General features: G+C 39.6%; 1 protein-coding gene across 2 annotated transcripts in view; it reads left to right on the top strand.

The window, feature by feature from the left end:
* The window catches only part of PARP4 (poly(ADP-ribose) polymerase family member 4), a 108,260-nt gene that overhangs the window by 37,849 nt on the left and 54,432 nt on the right, over positions 1-15,979 (top strand). For both annotated transcript variants that reach the window (XM_054577461.1, XM_054577460.1), the window contains 4 exons: positions 4,385-4,568; positions 4,756-4,912; positions 10,989-11,113; positions 14,321-14,452. In XM_054577461.1, coding sequence (XP_054433436.1) covers positions 4,385-4,568; positions 4,756-4,912; positions 10,989-11,113; positions 14,321-14,452 — 598 coding nt within the window. The remainder of the gene's footprint in view (positions 1-4,384; positions 4,569-4,755; positions 4,913-10,988; positions 11,114-14,320; positions 14,453-15,979) is intronic.

The following is a 15,979-nucleotide window of genomic DNA, read 5'->3' on the forward strand; positions in this document are numbered from 1 at the left end:
TGCAGGCCAAGGTCAGCCCCAACCTGTGCTTTGCCCAGGGCACCCTGCCTGAGCTGTAATGTAATCTGAGATGGCTGCTACTTGTGCTGAGCTTGGAGATTCCAAGGTGAAGCCAAGCTGTGACTCTAATCTGGCTGCTGCTAGAGCTCACTGAAGCCAGCTGTTGCTTGTTTGATAGGATTTAGGAGCCAAGACTAGCCATTCTTTTGGAAAAACAGCTTGGGTGGGCCTCGTAGGTTGAGTGGTGCAGAGTCCTTTGGGATCTCCCTGCCAGGTCAAACAGTATTAACCAGGTTAATTAAGTCTCAGATATGGCACCAGCATGCTGGCTCTGTAGGGGGAGGTTTCAGCAAAGGGACAATGGCCTCTGCTCACCCTGATGCCAGACACTACAGTTTCTCCCTGTATACCACCGGTGCCTTTCAAACTGCTACCCTGGTGCTGGAGCTCAGAGGGAGTGAGACTGTGTAGGTAAGTCTGTGTATGGGTTCTTTAAGAGGAACTGCTTGGGGCTCCAGAAGTTTCTTCCCCCAATTCATTCCCTGCTGCTTTTTGAATCCAGAAGTTGTGGGGACTTACCTTCCTGGCACTGGGATCCTTAGCTGGGGGGTCTGGTATAGGGTTGGGACTCCTTGCTCCCGAGCTATCCCTCCCGAATTTTTATCCACATGGGTGTGGGACCAGCCCCTTTCGCATCTGCACCCCTCCTACCAGTCTGGATGGATGTGGTTTCTTTAATTCCATAGTTGTCAGACTTCCATTCAGCTTGATTTCTGACATTCCTGAGTGATGGTTGTTCTATATTTTAGTTGTAATTTTGATGTGGTTGTGTGAAGAGGCCAGCAATGTCTCCCTGTGTTACCATCTTGACTGGAAGCCAAACATTTTTATTTATTGATTTTAGAGAGAGGTAGGGAGAGAGAAAGAGAGAAACATGGATTTGTTGTTCCACTTATTTATGCAGGCACTAGTTGATTCTTGTATGTGTCCTGACTAGGGATTGAACCTGCAATCTTGGCATATGGGATGGTACTCTAACCAACTGAACTACCCTGCCAGGGCTACAAATGTTCTTTTGTGTATAAAATATTTCAAAGTGAAAATTCTAAGATATTTAAATATTTTTTAAAAATTATTGGCTTTCTGTTGAATTTAACCAAATTGAAGTCCTTTGTGACTTTCAACAGAGTGGTTTTGGAAAATGAGTGTGAATAGGGCCAAAATACAGTGGACTGAGAAGTGGTCAGCAAACAAGCTATTAAAACTGTACAGATATCTGCAAAAACAAAAACAGAAAACCATGAAACTAGATGACCTTCTTAAAAATTTTTTAAATTTTTTTAAAATAAAAGAAATTTGATAAAAAGAATTAATTGGCATTTGGTTGATTTAACCAAATTGAAGTCCTTCATGACTTTCAACAGAGTGGTTTCAATGAAGAAGTGTGAGTAGAACCAAACTGCAGTGGACTGAAAAGTGGTCACTGACTCTGTGAGTGGTGGTGAGAAAGGGAGGAAACAGAGGGAGCAGAAGAAGAGAGGGTCTAGAGGGCAAACTCAGGATTCAGGTTCCATGGGAAGGAGTTAGCATGTTTGTAGTTTATGGGAAAAGAGCCCACAGGAAGGAGAGGTGTATAGAAGGAATAGGAGAAATCGATTTTTTTTTTTTTACAGTGCAAATCTTAGGGAGTGTAGAACAAATGGTCATCAGGCAACATTATTACATTTTTGTCTTGCTCTTTGAAAAATTAAAGATATGTTCCCAAAATGTTGCTCCCAAAGGTGTCCCAACATGTGTTCCTCAGAGCAAGGTTACTTTATTAAAGCTGCTGATTCCTGAAGAAAGTCATAACAAAATTTCTCACTAGGATGTCATTTGAAATTTTTGTTTTTCCATTTGGATTCAGAAGGTTCATGAGAATACAGCACCTGTCTTTCCTTTCTTACTTGGTATTTAATGTTCTTTCTGAGCTTCATTGCATAGAATTAATCTACTTTTTCTTAATTAATAATGTGGGGTTTTGTTCTCTTGTACCACTCTGGTGTTTATTAAACAGAAATGCATATATTTTAGTAGCTAATAAAGATTTGGGGTACAGTGTAATTCTCCTCTTCCTGGGAATGAAGTGCTTTCAGCACCACATAGCACATCAGGAGAGAAATCTGTGTGTCTGTTTCATCAAATTTTTATTTTTTAAAGTATATTTTATTGATTATGCTGTTACAGTTGTCCCAATTTTCCCCCTTTGCCCTGCTCTACCCAGTACCCCACTTTCCCTCCAGCAATACCCCCTGCTTAGTTCATGTCCATGTCATGTCAGGCATACAAGTTCTTTGGCAACTCCATTTCCCATACTATTCTTAACATCCCCCTGTCTAATCCAAACCTACCAATTTGTACTTCTTAATCTTTGTACCTTTTCACATATTCTTCCCCTTTTCCCTCCCAACTGATAACCCTCCAAGTGATCTCCATATCTATGATTCTATTTCTCTTCTGCTTAGTTTTCTTAAAGATGTAATTGTTGATAGTTGTGAATTTATTGCCATTTTAATGTTCATTGTCTTGATCTTCTTTTTCTTAAATAGTCTCTTTATCATTTCATATAATAATAGCTTCCTGATGATGAACTCCTTTAGCTTTACCTTTCTGAGAAGCACTTTATCTGCCCTTCAATTCTAAATGACAGCTTTCCTGGGTAGAGTAATCTAGGTTGTAGGTTTTTGCTTTTCATCACTTTGATTAATTCTTGGCAGTCTCTCCTTCTCTGCAAAGTTTCCTTTGAGAAATCAGCAGACAGCCTTATGGGAATTCTTTGTAGATAACTATCTGCTTTTCTCTGGCTACTTTTAAGATTCTCTCGTTACTGTTAAGCTTTGGCATTTTAATTATTACGTGTCTTATTGTGGCCCTCTTTGGGACCATCTAGTTTGGGACTCAATGCTTCCTGAACTTTTATGTCTATTTGCTTCACCAAATTAAGGAAGTTTTCTTTCATTACTTTTTCAAATAAGTTTTCAATTTATTGTATTTTCTCTTCTCCTTCCAGTACCCCTATGATTTGAATGTTGATATGTTTGAAGTTATCCCAGAGGCTCCTTTTACTGTCCTTGTTTATTTGGATTCTTTCTTCTTCTTATTCTGATTGAATGAATTTTTCTTCCTTATGTTCCACAACATTGATTTGATTCTCAGTTTTATCCACTCTACTCTTGGTTCCCTGTGAATTTTTCTTTATTTCACCTAGTGTAACCTTCATTTTTGCCTGGGTCTTTTTTATGCTGTTAATTGAGCATTCTAATAACTAGTGCTTTGAGTTCTGCATCGGATAGATTGCTTATCTCCATTCTGTTTAGTTCTTTTTCTGGAGTTTTGATCTACCCTTTCACTGGGACCATATTTCTTTGTCTCCTCATTTTGGAAGCCTCCCTGTTTTTGTTTGTGTGTATTAGACAAAGTTGCTTTGAGTCCCTGTCTTAGTAGCGTACCCTGTGGTAGACAAGCACATCCATAAGTTGGATCAGCCACAGCCTTAGGTAATCACCATGGTGGGGCAACCCATGTGAACCAGATTTATGGAGTTTCCAGTATGGTGTGGCCAGTCTGTGGTTCTGTGTTGGGGAGGGCTCAGAAAGGGGACAATGCCTCTGCCTCGCCTCTGGAGTTTTGTCTGGGAAGAAGGTGTCAGATAGTTCAATTTCTCCTCATATGCCTCTGGTGCCCTTTCAGCTGCTGCCCCAGTGCTGGACCCCAGAGGGAGTGAGTCTATATGAGTCCTAAGTCCACTGCAGGCCCTTTAAGAAGAGATACCTGAGAATCCTACAGTTTCTTCCACTGCCCCAACCCCCACTAGTTTTTATAGACAGAAGTTATGGGGACTTTTCTTCCTGGCACTGGAACCCTGGACTCTATGGTCTGGTGTGGGGCTGGGATCCCTTATTCCGAAGTTGTCCTTCCTGATGTTTATCTACCACATATGGGTGTAGTACCACACATCCCACGTCTGAGCATCTTTGCCCAGCTCTGCATCTCCACCCCTACTACCCATCTAGACAAATGTGACTTCCCCAATTCCTTGGTGGTTGGACTTCCATACAGCTCGATTTTCTGATGATTCTGGATGATATCTGTTTTGTAGTTTAATTGCAGTTTTTACTGTTGTGCAAGGAGGTGAGCCATGTTCATCTATACCTCCATCTTGACTAGAAGTCCTACAGATTTTTAAATAATTAAATGAATAATGAAATTCTAAATGAATCTTCAGAGATATTTCAGTAATAGTAAAATTTGGAACATTCTGTCAGCAAAGTCTTTTTAAAAATCTCTTTCTCTATATATAATAACTATAAACTACAAATTTGTACTTACTTCCTTTCACATGCAGTACAAGTATTAAGTACTCGCATCCAGGAGAGACAGATGGCACGAGACTCTTGGTCATCTGTGATGTTGCCCTTGGGAAGTGCATGGACTTACACAAGAAAGACTTTTCTTTAACAGAAGCACCGCCGGGTTATGACAGTGTCCATGGAGTCCCTATCACAGCCACTGTCAGCACAGACTTTGAGGTATTTATATCAAGAAACAGGCAGAGAAGCTGCTGTTTTTATTAAATACGCTTAAGTTTAAGTAATTATTGTATATCTAGTATCTGAACTCAATATTTTCATATTCAATAATTAGCAAACATGAAACTCTGCTTTTATGAAAATATGTCAATAAAGGTTTTTTTTCACCTATTTCTGTTTGCTCTAGGATGATGAATTTGTTGTGTATAAAACCAGTCAAGTTAAAATGAAATATATTATTAAATTTTGCATACCTGGAGATGAAGTAAAGGACTTTCATCCTTATAATAATACTGAATTAGAGGAACACACACCTGAAATTTCAAATTTTTCAAAGGTTGAAGGTAAGACTTTTGTTTTAAATCCTCACCTGAGGATATGCTTATTGATTTTAGAGAAAGAGGAAGGTGGGGGGGAGAGAGAGAGATGGGGGGTTAGCAAGAAAGAGAGAGAGAGGGTGAGAGAGAAACATCGATCTGTTTCCTCTGGTGCATGCTCCAACTGAGGATTGAACCCCTAACCTGGGTATGTGCCCTGACTGGGAATCAAACCCACAGCCTTTCAGTCTACTGGGTGATGCTCCAACCAGTCAGGCCACCCAGCCAGGGTGACAATTTTCTTGAATTGGAATGTTGGATTACAGTAGTGTGAACTCAACAAAACATGTACATTTCTAAAATTTATTTACTCATTGAGCACCTGTTTCACATGATATTTATAGAACTCATTATATTTTCAATGGAATTTATATTCATGTTTGGTAACTATACTTATGACCTCAGATATAAATATTTTACTTCCTTCTATATTCTGTGAAAATAAAAACCAGGATGCTTGAGAGAGTTTAAATGATCTCAAAATTACTACTCACTAATATACCAAAGTTGAGCTCATCCACTCAGGGTAGCCATGAAAACCCACTGAAACATTTAAGATGTCAGTGTGTAAAAAATGTAGTATGGCTGGTAGGACAGACAGCTTTAGAATCAGGAAGCTTGGGTTCAAGTGTCACTAAATTGTGCAATCTGTGGCAAATCATATAAGGTCTCCAAGTATCAGCTTCTCTCTTAGGGAAATGAGACCAATATCCACACCACAGTGCTGCTATAAGGATTGCATGGTATAAGTGAAGGCACCCCTCAAAATTGTAAAGTGCAGTTTCAATATTGGTCATACAAATAAATGAGGGGATGATAGCTTCTTAGGAAATCATAAGGCCAAACTACTATAATGTTAATTAATAGCATTGTAAAAACACATAAATATTTTAAACTATAGTCAAAGTATTTTTTATCAGACATGTATGACTTCGTGTATGTTCAAGAATAACACTCCTGTTTTTCCTCTGGGGGGTCATATTTACACCTCTAATCTTTTTTTTAATTAATTTATTTTTTCCAATACATTTTTCTCCGCCTACCCCCACAACTTCCCCCTGCCCCCTTTCTATCCCTCAGTCTTTCCTCACGGTGGCTTTGGCCATGAGTCCTTGCTATATGTTCCTTGACTTTCCCCTTCCCTTCCTTTTCCCCCACCCATCCCTCCCCCTTTCCCCCTTGTCTCTGCTGGTTTCTTTTTTCTTTCAGTGTTGCTGGTCTTATTTTCCTTACATCTTTGTTTTTTTGGTTAGGTTCCGCTTATGGGTGAGATCATATGGTATTTTTCTTTAGCCCCTGGCTTATTTCACTTAGCTTAATGCTTTCTAGTTCCATCCATGCTGTCACGAAGTTTAGTAGTTCTTTTTTTCTTTCTGCTGCATAGTATTCCATTGTGTAAATGTACCATAATTTTTTGATCCAATCATCTGCTGATGGGCATTTAGGTTGCTTCCAACACTTGGCTATTGTAAATTGTGCTGCTATAAATATTGGGGTGCATAGGTTCCTTTGAATTGGAATTTTGGAATTCTTAGAGTATAGTCCCAGCAGGGGAATTGCTGGATCAAAAGGCAGTTCCATTTTCAGGTTTTTGAGGAAATTCCACACTGCTTTCCACAGTGGCTGCACCAGTCTGCATTCCCACCAACAGTGTACTAGCGTTCCCTGTTCTCCACAGCTTCGCCAGCACCTGTTGTTTGTGGATCTGTTTATGATGGCCATTCTGTCTGGTGTGAGGTGGTACCTCATGGTGGTTTTGATCTGCATTTCTCTGATGGCTAGTGATGCCGAGCATCCTTTCAAATGACTCTGGTCCCTCTGTATCTCTTCCTTGGAAAAGCATCTGCCCAGGTTCTTTCCTCATTTTTGATTGGATCATTTGTCTTCTTGGAGTGGAGTCGAGTGAGTTCTTTATGTATCTTGGAGATCAAACCTCTATCTGATCTATCATTAGCAAATATATTTTCCCATGTGTTTGGCTCCCTTTTCATTTTGCTGATGTTTTCTTTAGCCATGTAGAAGCTTCTTATTTTGATGAGGTCCCACTTGTTTATTCTTTCCTTTATGTCCCTTGCTTCAGGAGACATATTGGTGAAAAACTTGCTGTGTGGGATATCTGAGAGTTCCCTGCCAATATTCTCCTGTAGGACTTTTATGGTGTTGCGACTTATACTTAAGTCTTTTATCCATCTTGAGTTTATTTTTGTGGATGGTGTCGGCTGATGATCCAGTTCCAATTTTTTGCATGTAGCCGTCCAGCTCTCCCAACACCATTTGTTGAAGAGGCTATTATTGCTGCATTTTATGCTTCTTCCCTCTTTGTCAAATAGTAGATGCCCATATAGACCTGGGCTTATTTCTGGGCTTCCTTATTTCTGTTCCACTGGTCTATGGATCTGTTCTTGTGTCAGTACAGGAATGCTTAGAGTATAGTGGCTTTGTAGTATAGTTTGATGTGCAGTACTGTGAGACCTCCTACTTTGTTTTTCTTTCTCAAAATTGCTGCGGCTATTCAGGGTCATTTTTGGTTCCATATAAATTTTTGAAATGTCTGTTCTATTTCTGTGAAATATGACATTGGTATCTTAATAGGGATTACGTTGAATCTATAAATTGCTTTGGGTAGTATGGACATTTTGATGATATTAATTCTTCCAGTCCATGAGCACGGTATATGCTTCTACTTATTTGTGTCTTCCTTAATTTCTTTCTTCAATGTTGTATAGTTTTCTGCGTACAGGTCTTTTACCTCCTTGGTTAAATTTATTCCTAGGTACTTTATTTTTCCTCTTGCTATATCGAATGGTATTTTTTTCCTGATTTCTTCTTCTATTTCATTGCTGGTGTACAAAAATGTCTTGATTTCTGAATATTGACTTTGTATCCTGCTGTTTTGCCTAATTCACTTATTAGGTTGAGTAGTTTTTTGGTGGAGTCTACAGAGTTTTCTATGTGTACTATCATGTCACCTGCAAACAGTGATAGTTTTACTTCCTCCTTTCCTATTTGGATGCCTTCTATTTCTTTTTCTTGTCTGACCGCTGTGGCTAGGACTCCCAATACCATGTTGAAAAGAAGTGGTGAAAGCGGACATCCTTGTCGTGTTCCCAATCTTAGTGGGAAAGCTTTTAGTTTTTTCCCGTTGAGTATGATGTTGGCTATAGGTTTTTCATATATGGCCTTTATTACATTGAGGAATGTCCCATTTATTCCCATTTTGCTGAGTGTTTTGATCATAAATGGGTGCTGTACCTTATCGAATGCTTTTTCTGCATCTATGGAGATGATCATGTGGTTTTTGTCTTTCCTTTTGTATATGTGGTATATTACATTTATTGATTTGCATATATTGAACCATCCCTGCATGCCTGGGATGAATCCCACTTGATCGTGGTGGATAATCTTTTGAATGTATTGCTGGATGCGGTTTGGCAATGTTGAGGATTTTAGCGTTTATGTTCATCAGCGAAATTGGCCTGTAGTTTTCTTTCTTTGTTGGGTCTTTATCTGGTTTTGGGATTAGGATGATGCTGGCCTCATAAAAAGAGTCTGGAAGTCTTCCCTCCTCTTCAATTTTTTCGAATAGTCTGAGAAGGACAGGGGTTAGCTCTTCCTTAAATATTTTGTAAACTTCTCCTGGGAAACCATCTGACGCAGGGCATTTGTGTGCCGGGAGTTTCTAGATTACTGTTTCAATTTCCCCAGCTGTTATCAGTCTGGTCAAGTTTTCTGCTTCTTCCTCCTTCAGTGTTGGAAGATTATACTTTTCTAGCAATTTGTCCATTCCATCAAGGTTTTCAAATTTCTTGGCATATAACTGTTCATAGTAGTTTCTTACAATCCTTTGTATTTCTGTGGTATCATTGTTATTTCTCCCCTTTCATTTCTGATATTACTTATTTGGGTCCTCTCCCTTTTTTTCTTGATGAGTCTGCTTAAAAGCTTGTCGATTTTATTTATCTTTTCAGAGAACCAGCTCCTGGATTGGTTGATCCTTTGAATTGTTCTTTTCGTCTCTGTGTCATTCAGTTCAGCTCTAATCTTGACTATTTCCTTCCTTCTGCTTGCTCCGGGATTTATTTGTTGTTGATTCTCCAGTTCTTGAAGGTGTAGTGTTAGGTCTTTTATTTGAAATGCTTATGTCTTTTTTAGGTTGGCCTGTATTGCTATGAACTTCCCTCTGAGGACTGTCTTTGCTGTGTCCCATGGGTTTTGGACTGTTGTGTGTTCATTTTCATTTGTTTCCGGAAATTTTTTGATTTCCTCTCTTATCTCTTATTGACCCATTCATTGTTTAATAGTGTGCTGTTCAGGCTCCATTAGTTTGCAAGTTTTTGAAGTTTCTCTTTGAGGTTGATTTCCAGTTTCAAGCCCTTGTGGTCTGAGAAAAAGTTTGGTATTATTTCAATTTTCCTGAATTTGCTGAGGCTTGCTTTGTGTCCTAGAATGTTATCTATCTTTGAAAAAGTTCCATGCGCATTTGAAAAGTATGTGTATTTTTCTTCTTTGGGATGTAAGGTTCTATATATGTCAGCTAAGTCTATTTGATTCAGTGTGTCATTCAGCTCCACAATATCCTCATTAATGTTTTTTTTGGAAGATCTGTCCATTTTTGACAATGAGGTGTATAAAATCCCCTACTATCAGTGTGTTACTGTCTATATCTTTTTTGAAGTCATCCAAGATTTTCCTTATGTACTTTGGTGCTCCTCTATTGGGTGCATATAAGTTTACAATGTTTATGACTTCTTGATGGATTCTTCCTGTAAGTATTATAAAGTGTCCCTCTGGGTCTCTTTTTATGGCCTTTGTTTTGAAATCTATTTTGTTTAAGTATTGCTACTCCTGCCTTCTTCTCTTGCCCATTTGCTTGGAATATTTTTTCTATCCCTTTACTTTCAATCTGTGTAGGTCTTTTGTTCTGAGGTAGGTCTCTTGTAGGCAGCATATGTGTGGGTCATGTTTTCTTATCTATTCAGCTATCCTCTGTCTTTTGATTGGGGCATTTAGTACATTTACACTGAGAGTTATTACTGATAGAAACCTATTCATTTTTTCTCTTTGTACCTGTGTTTTTCTCTTTCTCACTCTTTTTCTTCATCTTCTTAAACCAGTCCCTTTAACATATCTTGTAGTGCTGGTTTTGTGGAGACATATTCTTTTAGTCTTCTTTTGTCTGGGAAACTCCTTATTTCCCCTTCTATTTTAATTGAGAGCCTTGCTGGGTAGAGAAGCCTTGACTGTAGACCTTTGCTTTTCATGACTTGGAATATTTGTTGCCATTCCCTTCTGGCTAGTAGTGTTTCTGTTGAGAAGTCAGCTGCTAGCCATATCAGGGCCCCCTTGTAAGTTACTACCTATTTCTCCCTTGGTGCCTTGAGGATTCTCTCTTTGTCTTTGACATTTGCCGTTTTAATGATGATGTGTCCTGGAGTGAACCTCATTGGGTTTCTCTTGAAAGGGGCCCTCTGTGCCTTCTCGACCTGTGAGACCTTTTCTCTCCTCAAATTTACACCTCTAATCTTACCTGTATTTTTGTACTAATATAGCATGTGAACATTTTTTCAATATAATGTATTAGAAGTTTGATTTAGTCTTCCTCGGATCAAAAGTCTAAGGAATCACCTATTTCTTCAGTATGCTTTTATAACACAATAAGTAATAGTGACTGACTAGTTCAAAATTACAAGCCAGGAAGTGCAAATATCTAGAGTTAGCCTAAGCTACTCTTACTCAGATATTTTTAAGACCTTTGTGTACTTGTGCATATGCTTATACATATGCCTTTCATGACTGTGGGTTTTCAAGATTACCTCTCAGCATCTGTAGTTTTAAAAGGCATAGTGTCTGTTGACAGTGCTGCCACCATTCTTTTCATGTTGAGTCACTGACTGTTCAGAATCGGCTACTGAAAATCATAATCCATTTCTCCTAAAATATCATGCATGAATGGGAGGAAGACAATTAAAGATCAACATAATAAAAATAGAAAGTTCAAGGGGCAGTTTTAAAAGCTAATAAGATTAATATTTTTAATGCATAGACTACCAGTTACCAGACACAAAGCCTTTTAGTAGCATCAAAACTGGCCTCCAGGACTCCTGTGGGAATTCAGTTCCTCTTGAGGACCTGCACGTCAAGGGGAAAATAATAGACTTTGTAGCCCAGGTAAGCTATTGTTGTTTTACAATACTTAAACCAAATGGATGTCAATCATAAAGTCGTTTTGGATTACAGTAGTGTGAACTCAACAAAACATGTACATTTCTAAAATTTATTTATGCATTGAGCACCTACTACATGCTGGAGACTGTTCTAGGCTCTGGGCATACAGCAACAAACCGTGTGAAAACTGTGCTCTCACAGAGCATACATTGTGTTGGGGAACCAGGCAACAAACATGAAGAATAATAAAATACATGCCATATTAAATGGTGATAGGTGCTAGAGACAAAAGTCAAATCAGGAAAAGATGAGAGCTGTGCAGATTGGAAGGGTATCAACTTAGAAGTGGGATTTCCAAAGAAGGGCTCACTGAGAAGGTGACCCCCAAGTGCAGATGTGTAGGAAGTAAGGAACTAAACCATGTGGACAGAGGAGGCAGCACATGCAGAGATCCTGAGGTGGTCAAGGGACAAGGAATTCACTGTGGCTAGAGCACAGTAGAAAGGCGAAGCGTGGTAGGAGCCTGTGTCAAAGAGGTAGGTTACAGGGAGGAGCTTACATCAGGACACAGGATATACTATCCTTAACTCTGAGTAAAATGGGAACCTTTCAAAGATGTTTGGCAGAGGAGGGATATGATCAGGATCATGCTGTCCATCATGTTGACAACAGACTGAAGAGGACCAGTTAGAGACAGCTTAGGTCAAGTTCTCTAGAAGACAAACTCTAGATGAAAATTTGTTTTCAGAAAGGTTGTTGGGAAGTGTTCTCTAGAGCAACACCTGTAAGAGAGTGCAGGAGAAAGGACCTGGCAGAGATACGGACTGTGACACAGGCATACCAGCATCCTCAGTCTCAGAGGGAGCTCTGAGGCTGGCCTTTCAGAGATGTTCTGAAATGAGGCAAGGGGGTCAGGCCTTATACTCCACAGGGACCAGTCATTGAATGTGGCTGCCTTTTGGGGAAGGATCGTAACCCTGAGGCAGTTCATCTTTGGCAGAGGACATTGACTGGGGAGGGACACAGCAAGTGATACTCCCTGCAGCCTCGGTCCTGAAGGGGACAACTGGGGGCATGCCACAGCATCAAATATAGGTAACTATTGAGTAATTCAGGTAAGGGTGATAGTGACTTGGACCAAAATGTTAGTAGTGGGAGTGGTAAGAAGTGATTTAGTCCATCAAAGAATTGAAGGTAGAACCAGTAAGATTTGCTGATGGATATGGAATGTGAAAGACAGGAGTCGAAGATGACATTACATGCACATAGGTTGGCCAGATGTGGTGGTGGACCTCTGAAAGTGCTCAGTTTTCTAAAACTACTTGTTTTCTGAGAGTAGACCTCACCATTGGCCTCATCGGCTTTTAACACTAATCATTATTTTGAACAACTCTGAAGACCTCTTAGGAAAATAAGAACACCTGAGTCCAGTGTTGCAGCAATGCTATTCCTTCAGAAAGAAATCAAGTTAAATTTAGTAATTGCCTTAACCTGGGAAAATGGAGCATAGCGGGGCGGGCAAGAGCATGCTACCCACATGTATACCAGTTTGCATCTATTTGACCTCTACACATGGCCCCACTCTGATCCTTGTCCACATTAGGGAAGGATACTGATGCTCAGAGACATAAAATGATATGATAATGCACAAATTTGAACTGATTCTAAGGGATAGGTTATATTTTTTCCTAAGGTGTAAACAACTGATCACTATTTAAACTTTGGTGCAAGTATTTTACATTTTAACAGGAGCCAAAGCATTTACATGGAAGGATTGAGTTCTAAGGTATAATTTTGAGCCATCACAATTGTTTGAAAGAGATTGGGTGGGAAAGAGTGAAAAAAAATTCTGAGTGAATTTAAGATGGTAGCAATCCCGTTCCCCTACCACCCCTGCCTGATGTCTTCCCTAAGGTAGAACCCTGTCATCAACCTGAATTCCTTCTGCAGTCCAGGGTCTTAACTACTGTGCTGTAATGCAGCCCGGTATAGACTGTAGAAAGCAAAGGATTTGGAGTTTGGAATGCTTACCTGTGAATCCTTGCTCATCCTTTTCTAACACTGTGACTTTAGGGTAGTTAATAACTACTTTCTGCTTCAGTTTCCTCATGTATAAAATGGAAATAATATTATCTGCCAGTCACTGTTGTGACTATAATACATAAGAACCCAGGGCATTTTTTTCATATACAATAAATGCAAAACAAATGAGGACTGTGCTACAAGGAGAGGTGTATGCACTCCATATATTACTTTGGATTAGACAACTTGTACTATCTGATATTTCAAACCTCAAGGCTTTTTTTCATGGGGAAGTTTGCCTAGAAATTAACTCATGGCTTAGCAGTTGCTTTTTCACTAGCTTTTAATGAGACAACTGGCCTATAGGTTGACCGTGAGTCTTCAGGCAGAAGCCCAGCAACAGAGACCTTGTATATTCGATGGTTCACACATTTGTCTCTTCTTGGAATGAGTTCAAAGTTTTTAGTCTGGTTATATAATGCTTTTGCATGAAGGAGGAAAATCAAGGCTTCAAAAATTTGTACAGCATGACTTTGACTGGGTTGCTCAGTTGGTTGGGTCTCACCCCACTGACCAAAAAGTCTCAGCTTGATTCCCTGTCAGGCACATGCCTGGGGTGCGGTCCAGGTTCCCAGTTGGGGGTGTGCAATAGGCAATCGATTGATGTTTCACTAACACATTGAAGTCTCTCTCCCTCTCCTTCTCCCTCCCTTCCCTCACTCTAAAAATAAATGAATAAAATCTCTTAAAAATTAAAAAAAATTTGTGCAGTATATTAGTTCTAAGTCCTAGTAAAAACACTCTTTTTTAATCCTCACCTGAGGACATGCTTTTTAAAAATTTTTATTTACTTATTTATTTTTAGAGAGAGGGTGGACGGGAGGAAGAGAAACAGTGATTGGTTGCCTCTCATGAGTGCCCTGCCTGGCATCCAAACCTGCAACCTAGGCATGTGCCCTGACCAAGAATTGAACTCCCGACCTTTTGGTTTATAGGACAACACTCCAACCAACTGAGCCATACCAGCCAGGGCCTAATAAAAATCCTTTTATCAATGTTATCTAAAATTACTTAGTTTTCAAGTGCCAATCATACAGAGAAAGTATGCATAATAATTTTTATTCATAGTTCTGCAAATGGATGTTCCATGTGGTTTCATCAAGTTCATAGATATTTTTTCTTCTTCAGGTCACTGTTTTTCAGATGTACACAAATCAGAATAAAGTACCCATTGAGGCAAAGTATATTTTTCCTTTGGATGATAAGGCAGCTGTATGTGGTTTTGAAGCATTCATCAATGGGAAGCACATAGTGGGAGAGGTAAGGAGAGAAAAACAAACTGTGACTGCTCTCTGGTTCTAAAGTCAGTTTCTCATTTACCAAAATCTTCACTATTTCAGTCCCACTATATTCACTATATTCAGTGTGGGGTTGAGTAGCAGCCTTATCATAAAGCAGGAGTATTCTTTGAATAGCTAACAACTTGTACATTTAGCCTCAGTCACCCATCCTCCCTAATTACCTGGTTTCTGATCCTACCTGTCCACTCTTCATTGGTCAGTGCCTTGCAAATTGTTTGGGCACTTCAAAAAAGAGTGATTTCAGTACCAAAAATTTAAGAGAGGCACATTGGGAAATTAATGAAGTCCTTATATATTTTTGTAAAATCTGATCCTCTACATTCTGCTATAAAATTCAAACTGGGCAGTACACTTGGTGGTCTCCTGGATCAGTCTCTTGCTTCAACAGTGTTTGGACAGAACAAACTCAGGGATGCCCCTTCTTCCAGCCTCTGATCACCCTCCAACCACTTTTCCAGTCACCACCTCTGGAACCACTTAAGCTATCCTCAGCCTCTGAGACCAGCCAGTACTGTTTTTAACCTTAACTCCTTATTGCTAAGCAACAATGATCTCCTAAATCTATCAGAATGATTACACTGAGGTGGAGACACCATCAATTGCCTGGTCAACCTGCAGATGTAGGCCTCCTACACCTACCTCTTGCTGGGCTTCTATTTCCACCATGATGAAGTGGCTCCAGAGGATGTGGTCCACTTCTGTGAGTTGGCCAAGGAGAAGCATGAGGGAGCCAAGAGTCTCTTGAAGATGCCCGTGGCTGCATTCTCTTCCAGGACATGCTGAAACCTTCTCAAGATGAGTAGCATGAATCCTTCCAGGATTCCATGGAAGCTACCATGGCCTTGAAGAACCTGAACCAGGTCCTTTGGAACTGCATGCCCTGGGTTCTACCCACACAGATTCTCATCCCTTTGACTTCCTGGAGAACCATTTCCTGGATGAGGAGGTGAACCTCATCAAGAAAATGGGGACCACTTGACCTAGGCAAGTGTCTCTTCTAAAGGCTTCCAAAGACTAGGAGCCTTTGGAGCCCAGAAACTGTTGAGGGGCCTCTCTGCATCCCCCTGATGTCTGGATTCTGCCTGAGCCTCTCCCTGAAACTGCTAGGAATCCTTTTAACCACCCTGGAACCCTCACCAATATCTGGGACTGGATGAAAACAATAAAGCTTTTCACAGAAAAAAAAAAGTCAAACTGAAGTGAAAGCTATTGTCCTAACTTTTTAAGAAAAATTGTAACAAAAGAAGTAACAGTTGGTTCATTCTTTGTTTATTCTAAAGATTAGCTCACAGTGGCAATAATAACTCATTTTTCATTAAATTTTAGACAAGCTCAATTTAGTATAGTTTTGTTCAACATAAAGTCCCAAACTTTTTTTTTCACTATTGACTGAAATACTTTGATTCTAACTTAAAGAGAATTCTCTTTAGTTGGCCTTTTCTGATTCAAATTCTTATTAGGTAAGAATCATTAATGATGATCATTT

This window comes from Pteronotus mesoamericanus, unplaced genomic scaffold (genome assembly GCF_021234165.1).
Source record: "Pteronotus mesoamericanus isolate MK-2021 breed Mesoamerican mustached bat unplaced genomic scaffold, CSHL_Meso_final contig_433, whole genome shotgun sequence".
NCBI classification, from domain to species: domain Eukaryota; kingdom Metazoa; phylum Chordata; class Mammalia; order Chiroptera; family Mormoopidae; genus Pteronotus; species Pteronotus mesoamericanus.